This window comes from Astyanax mexicanus, chromosome 8 (genome assembly GCF_023375975.1).
Source record: "Astyanax mexicanus isolate ESR-SI-001 chromosome 8, AstMex3_surface, whole genome shotgun sequence".
Lineage (NCBI taxonomy): Eukaryota > Metazoa > Chordata > Actinopteri > Characiformes > Acestrorhamphidae > Astyanax > Astyanax mexicanus.
The window spans coordinates 180,673-190,000 of record NC_064415.1 but is presented as its reverse complement, the minus strand read 5'-3'; the positions used below and the strand labels follow the sequence as shown (position 1 = coordinate 190,000).

Here is a 9,328-nt window from a genome sequence, read left to right as displayed (position 1 = left end):
CCCCGCTGCCCCGCCCCCTGGCTCTCTCTCCGGTTTCACTCTGTTCTATTGTCTGGTTTAGAAGCACAGAGAGGAACTGTGGAACATCCTGCCCTTCACTCCATTCATTACTCTGTAGGTTGGAGTTTATTTTAGATACTAGAGTTTAATAAAATACTTAAAAAGTATCAACTCAAGCTTTTTACTCTTTAGATAAAATAGTTTAATAAAGTTCTGGTTTCAAAATTAAAGTATAGAAGTAAAAGTAATGTAAGAAAAAAAATAAAGCCATTAAAAACAAAAGTTTAGGCCACGCCCACTATAGTACTATATTAAAGAAGTTTAGTTGGACTGGAGTTTGTCTCTTGAGTCTCTGCAGGATCATCTTCACACTAGACTACATACGCCCGCTATGATCTTACTGGAGTGTGTGTGTGGGAGGGAGGGGGGGGGGGTGTGCAGGTGTGATGGATCACAGTATAAACCAATAGGGAGTCAGAATGGTATATGTTTATACTTCTCTACATCCAATCACAATCAGATTCACTCTATCTGGATGGAGAGATTTATCTGGATGGAGAGATTTATCTGGATAGGGGTTTTATTGAACGATGAGAAGCCGGAATAAAAACCAGCTGAAATGAAACAGGAGTAACGAGAAATATAAGGAGGAGAAAGTTCAGATAACTGTGTGAAAATATAAAATAATAATGGCTGCAGTAAAGTAAAGATAAACAGTGTCTGTGGGAACAGCTGATGTTTATTAAGGGAAGGAGGAGCTTAAAGATCCCTGTTTAAGCAGCCTGCAGCAGGTACAGTGTGTGTGTGTGTGAGTGTGTGTGTGTGTGTGTGTGTGAGAGGGTTTAGTGTCCAGTCTAAACCGGTTTCTCAGCTGTGGGATGTGTGTGTGTAGGAGTGTGAGTGTGTGTCCAGTCTGAACTGTGTGACCGCATCTCACTGGAACTCACTCAACACACACTCCTACACACTCTCATCTCAGTGTGTGTGTGTGTGTGTGTGTGTGAGTGTGTGTGTGATTAAGTAGGTCTTGCTTATCTCACATTCCAGTGTGAAGAAGAGAAAGAGCATCAGAGTGAAAGTGAAAACACTGGGAGGTGGAGATGCAGGTTTTAGAAAAGCTTTATAGGAGAATTTGCAGATCTGTTTCAGCAGAGAGGTAGAATTTAAAGGAGAACTCTGGTGGGTTGTAGTGAAACTTAATAATGAGAATAAAATTGTATTGAATATTCCACCTCCGTTCTTCACCATCATTCCCAAATACAGAGCTTTTATCTGATGCTCCCGACAGGTTTACAGTGTTAGTGATTGGGGCATAGAGTTACTCGTGAAAAGAAATCTCTAAAAACACCATTTATACACACAGTGCCTTAAAGCAGTTCTCCAGCATCCTGAAATTAGGTCATGATAAATAAAATGAATTGTGTGTAAATGCATGAATTCCAGCTGTTAGAGAAAATATCTCTATTTCTACACAACTCATTCATGAGTAACTCTATGTATGTTGTGAGCGGTATTTGTGAATACTGAGGGGAAACGGAGGTGGAATATTTAATAAAGGTTTGTACTCAATATCCTGTTTCACTACAACCCAACATTTTACACCACAGTTCTTCACTTTTTACAGCGTTTACAAACACAGCGCACTGATCAGCTGCTCAACCTGTAGAAATCCAACACCTCATCTATTATTCAACACTGTGTGTGTATAGTGTGTGTGTGTGTGTATAGTGTGTGTATAGTGTGTGTGTGTGTATAGTGTGTGTGTGTGTATAGTGTGTGTGTGTATAGTGTGTGTGTGTGTGTATAGTGTGTGTATAGTGTGTGTGTGTGTGTGTATAGTGTGTGTGTGTGTGTGTATAGTGTGTGTGTGTGTATAGTGTGTGTGTGTGTGTATAGTGTGTGTATAGTGTGTGTGTGTGTGTGTATAGTGTGTGTGTGTGTATAGTGTGTGTGTATAGTGTGTGTGTATAGTGTGTGTGTATAGTGTGTGTGTGTGTGTATAGTGTGTGTATAGTGTGTGTGTGTGTGTGTATAGTGTGTGTGTGTGTGTATAGTGTGTGTATAGTGTGTGTGTGTGTGTATAGTGTGTGTATAGTGTGTGTGTGTGTGTATAGTGTGTGTATAGTGTGTGTGTGTGTGTGTATAGTGTGTGTGTGTGTATAGTGTGTGTGTGTGTATAGTGTGTGTGTGTATAGTGTGTGTATAGTGTGTGTGTGTGTATAGTGTGTGTGTGTGTATAGTGTGTGTATAGTGTGTGTGTGTGTATAGTGTGTGTGTGTGTGTATAGTGTGTGTGTGTGTGTGTGTATAGTGTGTGTGTGTGTGTATAGTGTGTGTGTGTGTGTGTGTATAGTGTGTGTGTGTATAGTGTGTGTGTGTGTGTATAGTGTGTGTGTGTGTATAGTGTGTATAGTGTGTGTGTGTGTATAGTGTGTGTGTGTGTATAGTGTGTATAGTGTGTGTGTGTATAGTGTGTGTATAGTGTGTGTGTGTATAGTGTGTGTGTGTATAGTGTGTGTATAGTGTGTGTGTGTGTATAGTGTGTGTGTGTGTATAGTGTGTATAGTGTGTGTGTGTATAGTGTGTGTGTGTATAGTGTGTGTATAGTGTGTGTGTGTGTGTGTATAGTGTGTGTGTGTATAGTGTGTGTGTATAGTGTGTGTGTGTGTGTGTATAGTGTGTGTGTGTATAGTGTGTGTATAGTGTGTGTGTGTGTATAGTGTGTGTGTGTGTATAGTGTGTATAGTGTGTGTATAGTGTGTGTGTGTGTGTGTATAGTGTGTGTGTGTATAGTGTGTGTGTGTGTATAGTGTGTATAGTGTGTGTGTGTATAGTGTGTGTATAGTGTGTGTGTGTGTGTGTATAGTGTGTGTGTGTATAGTGTGTGTATAGTGTGTGTGTGTGTATAGTGTGTGTGTGTGTATAGTGTGTATAGTGTGTGTGTGTATAGTGTGTGTATAGTGTGTGTGTGTGTGTGTATAGTGTGTGTGTGTATAGTGTGTGTGTATAGTGTGTGTGTATAGTGTGTGTATAGTGTGTATAGTGTGTGTGTGTATAGTGTGTGTATAGTGTGTGTGTGTGTGTGTATAGTGTGTGTGTATAGTGTGTGTATAGTGTGTGTATAGTGTGTGTGTATAGTGTGTGTATAGTGTGTGTATAGTGTGTGTGTGTGTGTGTATAGTGTGTATAGTGTGTATAGTGTGTGTGTATAGTGTGTGTGTGTGTGTGTATAGTGTGTGTGTATAGTGTGTGTGTGTGTATAGTGTGTGTGTATAGTGTGTGTGTGTATAGTGTGTGTGTGTATAGTGTGTGTGTGTGTGTGTATAGTGTGTGTGTGTAGATCTGTACCTTCTTCTGGTGGATCCAGGCCATGGCATCGTGGAAGTTCCGGCCCGGATCGTCTCGGCTGACGCTGCTGCGCTTCCTCTGAGTCGTTCCTCCAACAGAACTCCAGATCCCGTTCTGTAGAGCAGTACACTCATCCACACTGCTCACACACACACACACACATATATATTATACAAACACTTTATACACACATGTATATTGCACCCTTCATTCACAGTAGCAGTTTATATGGTGCTGTTTATTGGTTGCTAGGCTGCACCTACACGGTTGCAAGGGCGTTCCAGATGGTTTATATGATGTTGCTAACTGGCTGCTATGGTGTCCCTGTTACTAGGTGGAAGTTATGGTGTCTCGGGTGGTTGTTATGGTGTATCGGGTGGTTGTTACGGTGTCTCGGGTGGTTGTTACGGTGTCTCGGGTGGTTGTTACGGTGTCTCGGGTGGTTGTTACGGTGTCTCAGGTGGTTGTTATGGTGTCTCAGGTGGTTGTTATGGTGTCTCGGGTGGTTGTTACGGTGTCTCGGGTGGTTGTTACGGTGTCTCGGGTGGTTGTTACGGTGTCTCGGGTGGTTGTTATGGTGTCTAGTATATAGTATATTTTTAAAACTAAAAGTTTTTAGTGTTTATTTAGTTTTTATGCAATTTACTTGTATGGCATCTTTGAGTGACAGAAAGGTGCCTATGAAATAAAAAATGTGGTTGTTATGGTGTCTCGGGTGGTTGTATGGTGTCTCAGGTGGTTGTTATGGTGTATTGGGTGGTTGTTATGGTGTCTCGGGTGGTTGTTATGGTGTATTGGGAGGTTGTTATGGTGTCTCGGGTGGTTGTTATGGTGTATTGGGTGGTTGTTATGGTGTATTGGGTGGTTGTTATGGTGTATTGGGTGGTTGTTATGGTGTCTCGGGTGGTTGTTATGGTGTATTGGGTGGTTGTTATGGTGTCTGGGTGGTTGTTATGGTGTCTGGGTGGTTGTTATGGTGTCTCGGTGGTTGTTATGGTGTATTGGGAGGTTGTTATGGTGTATTGGGTGGTTGTTATGGTGTCTCGGTGGTTGTTATGGTGCATTGGGTGGTTGTTATGGTGTCTCGCAGGGTTGTTATGGTGCTGCAAGTGTGGGCGTTACCTCTTGAGGATCCAGCTGTTGGATTGGCCGATGTTCTTCATCTCCATGGCGCAGATCCGGAGCTGCTTGATGTCTTCTGATGCCATAAACATCGTCTTCTCAAACTCCTCCAGAGGACCATTCTAAACACACACACACACACATTATACACACACACACACACACACATTATACACACACACACATTATACACACACACACACATATTATACACAAACACACACATTATACACACACACACATTATACACACACACACATTATACACACACACACATTATACACACACACACACACACACACATTATACACACACACACATTATACACACACACACACACACATTATACACACACACACATTATACACACACACACACACATTATACACACACACACACATTATACACACACACACATTATACACACACACACACACACATTATACACACACACACATTATACACACACACACACATTATACACACACACACATTATACACACACACACATTATACACACACACACTCAGGTTAGTGAAGCTCGGGGGAGATTTCACACAATCGCTCCTCTGTTTTCTCTCCTCAGATTTACTGCATTTTAAAGAGAGCACCAGTTTCACACTGACCCTGTTCAGATTACTGCAGACCAACACTGAACCCATCAAATAACGATTAAACTCAGATTAAACTCAGATTAAACTCAGATTAAACTCAGATTAAACTCAGATCAAACTCAGATCAAACTCAGATCAAACTCAGATCAAACTCAGATCAAACTCAGATTAAACTCAGATCAAACTCAGATCAAACTCAGATCAAACTCAGATTAAACTCAGATTAAACTCAGATTAAACTCAGATCAAACTCAGATTAAACTCAGATTAAACTCAGATCAAACTCAGATTAAACTCAGATTAAACTCAGATCAAACTCAGATCAAACTCAGATTAAACTCAGATTAAACTCAGATTAAACTCAGATCAAACTCAGATTAAACTCAGATCAAACTCAGATTAAACTCAGATTAAACTCAGATTAAACTCAGATTAAACTCAGATTAAACTCAGATCAAACTCAGATTAAACTCAGATTAAACTCAGATCAAACTCAGATTAAACTCAGATTAAACATTAATCACTAATCTCTCAGAATAAGTAGTGATGTAATCATGCTGTGGTTTTTTACAGGAGGATCTGCAGGATCATCAAACCCCAGCTGTTCATCTCCTTCAGTTTCAGCGCCGCTGATTGGACGGTGCTGTTATTCACTGCACGCTTATTTTCACTAACACACACTGTTTCACTCGTGTTTGTGTGTGTGATGGTGTGTGTGTGTGTGTGTGATGGTGTGTGTGTGTGATGGTGTGTGTGTGTGATGGTGTGTGTGTGTGTGTGTGATGGTGTGTGTGATGGTGTGTGTGTGTGTGTGTGTGATGGTGTGTGTGTGTGTGTGTGTGTGATGGTGTGTGTGTGTGTGATGGTGTGTGTGTGTGTGTGATGGTGTGTGTGATGGTGTGTGTGATGGTGTGTGTGTGTGTGTGTGTGTGTGTGTGTGTGATGGTGTGTGTGTGTGTGTGTGTGATGGTGTGTGTGATGGTGTGTGTGATGGTGTGTGTGTGTGTGTGTGTGTGTGTGTGATGGTGTGAGTGTGTGTGTGTGTGTGTGTGTGATGGTGTGAGTGTGTGTGTGTGTGTGTGTGTGTCTCACCGTTTCGAGGATGTGTTGAGCCATTTCTAGTTTCTGCATACAGCAATTATACAGAACCTGAGCTTTCTTCTGACCCGACACCGACGACATGCTGCAACACAAACACACACACTTAGCTCCACCCTCAGCTACACCCTCAGCTACACCCTCAGCTCCACCCTCAGCTCCACCCTCAACTGTTGGATCAGAACCGCTACTGTCTGAAACTCCAGATCAGAATTAGTGAATGTGATTCTGCTCTCTGTCTCAACCCGTCACTATAATTATACACTATATATGTTATATATATTTATAATAATAACTGAATTCAGTTTTGCTGGTTGTGTTTAAAAACAGCCCAGTAATAAACCAGTAATGATTTCCAGCTCATCTCATTCCTCAGATTTAGAATCAGAATTAAAGTGGAGGAAAAACACTTTTTACTCTTTACTACAGAATTATATATTTCTCCGATTTCATCTCTTTAATATTAATCTACAGTGAAGAAAATAAATAAATAAATAAAAACTGAATTAGAAGGTGTGTCCAAATGTTTGACTGGTAGTGTGTTTATTTAGTTTTATTAAAAATGTAAATTTATGTTTTTAATAAAGTATCACTGTCTTGTTTCACTGTGAGTAGAGATTTATTAAACAATAGACTAATTATTCAGAATTAATTAATAACTGATTATTTAATATTTACAGTAAATATTTATGAGTTTTGGGAGGTGTGGCTGATTAAATAAAAGGTAAATAAATATAAATTCTCTCTTCAGTCCGACTGCAGAACTGAAGCTCAGATCTACAGTTTCCTCTCCGGCTCTTCCTGCTGATTCAGGCCTGCAGCCAAACCCAGCGACCAGCCCGGCGACACCACACACTACACTACCACACACTACAGAACCACACATTCTCTAATACCGTACACTACAGAACCACACACTCTCCAATACCGCACACTACAGAACTGCACACTACAGTATTGCACCCAACAGTACTGCACACTACAATACTCTCAAATACCACACACTACAGTACCGCACAGAACATCTGCAAAAACACACTTTAACACTCCAACAACACATTAAAAATAATTCTGTAAAATATTTACAAACATTCTGTAGAAAAAGCTTTTAAATTCAGTAAAAGAACTTTAATATTCTCTAATAAAAGTCTATGAAATGACTGTATGAACATATTTTTATTATCCAGTAAAATATATTCTATAAAACAGCAAACTACAAAATCTAACATCTTAAAAACACATACAAACCTTCTAATCGATATAATATAATAATTCAATAAAATATATATAAAAAAGTTATTAACAAAATATCTCAGATACTTTCAACTATATAAACAATTAATAATGTTCTTTAATTTAATAAACTCTCAAACCTACTAAAATCTTATTTTAAAAAATACCCACAGAACTGTCTGTATATATTCTCTATAACGTGGAAAAATGTATATAACTACAAATATATAAATTCGATACATTAAATATAATATATATGTATATGAATCGTGTCAGACAGTGTTTATCAGTGTAACAGGTTTTATTACAGCGCGCGCGGGAGGGGGGGGGGTTAAGGTGTGTCTCTGGGCGAGTCTTTATTATTCTGAATGAACTGTGAACATTAACATCAACCACATCTCACACCCAGTATCACACCCAGTATCACACCCAGTATCACACCCAGTATCACACCCAGTACACCCAGTACTGTTTCTCCTGTTAATTACTCCTAATTACTCTCATTATAATCCACTTTAATCTCTAAGATCAGGTTCAGTTTCACTGTTATTTTTGGTGTTTTGTTCTATATTTTATAACATCAAAATATCTACTGGAAAGAAACAGACATTTTAGAATTTAGCAAAATGTGTGATATATTAAATATTCTGTAAAACTTCTACAGATGTGATAAAATATTTACTGCAAACGTTTTAAAATATCTAAATAAATGGCATATATGAAAACTGTATTGCAAAAATATTTTTGAATAGTTCAACAAAACTTATATAAACACTCTAAAATATTCATGAAGATTATGTATCGAAACACTTTAATATTTCAGTAAAATGTGTAAAAATATTTTTACTTCAATACAAAAAAATTAAATATTCTCTGAGAAACTTCAGTAAAATTCCTAGAAAACATAAACATGACCTAAAACATCCAATAAAAGTAACCTGCTTAATATTTGTACTTTTAAATGTCAACAAAACATAAAAATAAAACATTATCTAAACTAAATATACGTACATTCTTTGAACATGAATAAATCAATGTTTTAAAAAACAATCTGTAGCTGGAAAGTGAATTTTATTCGGTTTGTTTATTTACCAAGAATGTAAAATAACAGTTTAGATGAAGGTCTGGGAGTTGATTTAAATGATTTGAAACGTTTCTGAAGTGGATTTTAGATTGGAATTCCCCCGTTCCACCTTAAGTCGCGCAGCAGTTGCGTTATGGCGCTTCAGGCGCTGCACGATTTAAGGTGGAACTTTAAAGTCAAATTTAGCCTCGTTTTGGTTTAAATTCGTTAGAAACCTGTAACAAGCCATCATCAAAGAGTTTAATACAGTGTAACAACTTCAAACAACATCAAACAACATCTAACAAGTTGAAAGAAGGCGGTACCTGCTGAGGCCCCCCGCGCCCGCGGAGCTGCGCGAGGTGTAGGAGTGCTGCACGTAGTTCTCTCCGAACTCCGCGGGCAGTCCGGTACCGCCGAACCCGGTCATGCTGAGGTCCGGCCTGGAACTGGACCTGCGGGCCGCCATCGGAACCCGAACCTGCGAGCCGTGCACGCTCATCCTAATCCCACCAGTATGAACTCAAACTCAGAAAATACAGCCTGGATACAGAAAAAATACAGCCTGGATACTCTGTTCATCCGGGACAGCTCTCTCCACCTCTCTCTCTCTCTCACTGCCGCACGCGGAAGAGCTCGCAAAGGGAATGTTCAAACCACGCCCACTGCCGCACCTACAGGGATAAAGGGGGCGGGGCCGAACAGAGAAACAGAAATGTACCTGAAAGCCTGAGTGAAAGTGTTTGACAAACAGTAATTATATACCTGATTTACCTGCGGAGAGAAAAAGGTGAGAAAAGTCAGGTAAACTACAGGAAAGTTTATCTTGGAACACACTTTTACCCAACTTT

The 9,328-nt window shown here is 39.5% G+C and overlaps 1 protein-coding gene and 1 long non-coding RNA gene across 4 annotated transcripts in view; one reads left to right on the top strand and one right to left on the bottom strand.

Annotated features, from left to right (window-relative positions):
• The window catches only part of dspa (desmoplakin a), a 36,302-nt gene extending 27,193 nt beyond the window's left edge, over positions 1 to 9,109 (bottom strand). Inside the window, exons 1-4 of one of the 2 annotated variants that reach the window (XM_022665517.2) lie at positions 8,804 to 9,109; positions 6,176 to 6,266; positions 4,470 to 4,591; positions 3,348 to 3,486 (exon numbers count right to left, since the gene is read on the bottom strand). In XM_022665517.2, the coding sequence (XP_022521238.2) occupies positions 3,348 to 3,486; positions 4,470 to 4,591; positions 6,176 to 6,266; positions 8,804 to 8,979 (528 nt within the window). In that variant the 5' untranslated portion in view covers positions 8,980 to 9,109. The remainder of the gene's footprint in view (positions 1 to 3,347; positions 3,487 to 4,469; positions 4,592 to 6,175; positions 6,267 to 8,803) is intronic. The other variant, XM_022665518.2, reaches the window with a different exon arrangement.
• On the top strand, positions 4,054 to 4,463 carry LOC125803913 (uncharacterized). Of its 2 annotated transcripts, none has more exons than XR_007440335.1 (3): positions 4,054 to 4,106; positions 4,149 to 4,232; positions 4,356 to 4,463. It is a non-coding gene; the product is annotated as an uncharacterized LOC125803913 (long non-coding RNA). The 2 variants fall into 2 exon arrangements; XR_007440334.1 differs by having other exon boundaries at positions 4,149 to 4,274.
• Positions 9,110 to 9,328: the final 219 nt, after the last annotated feature.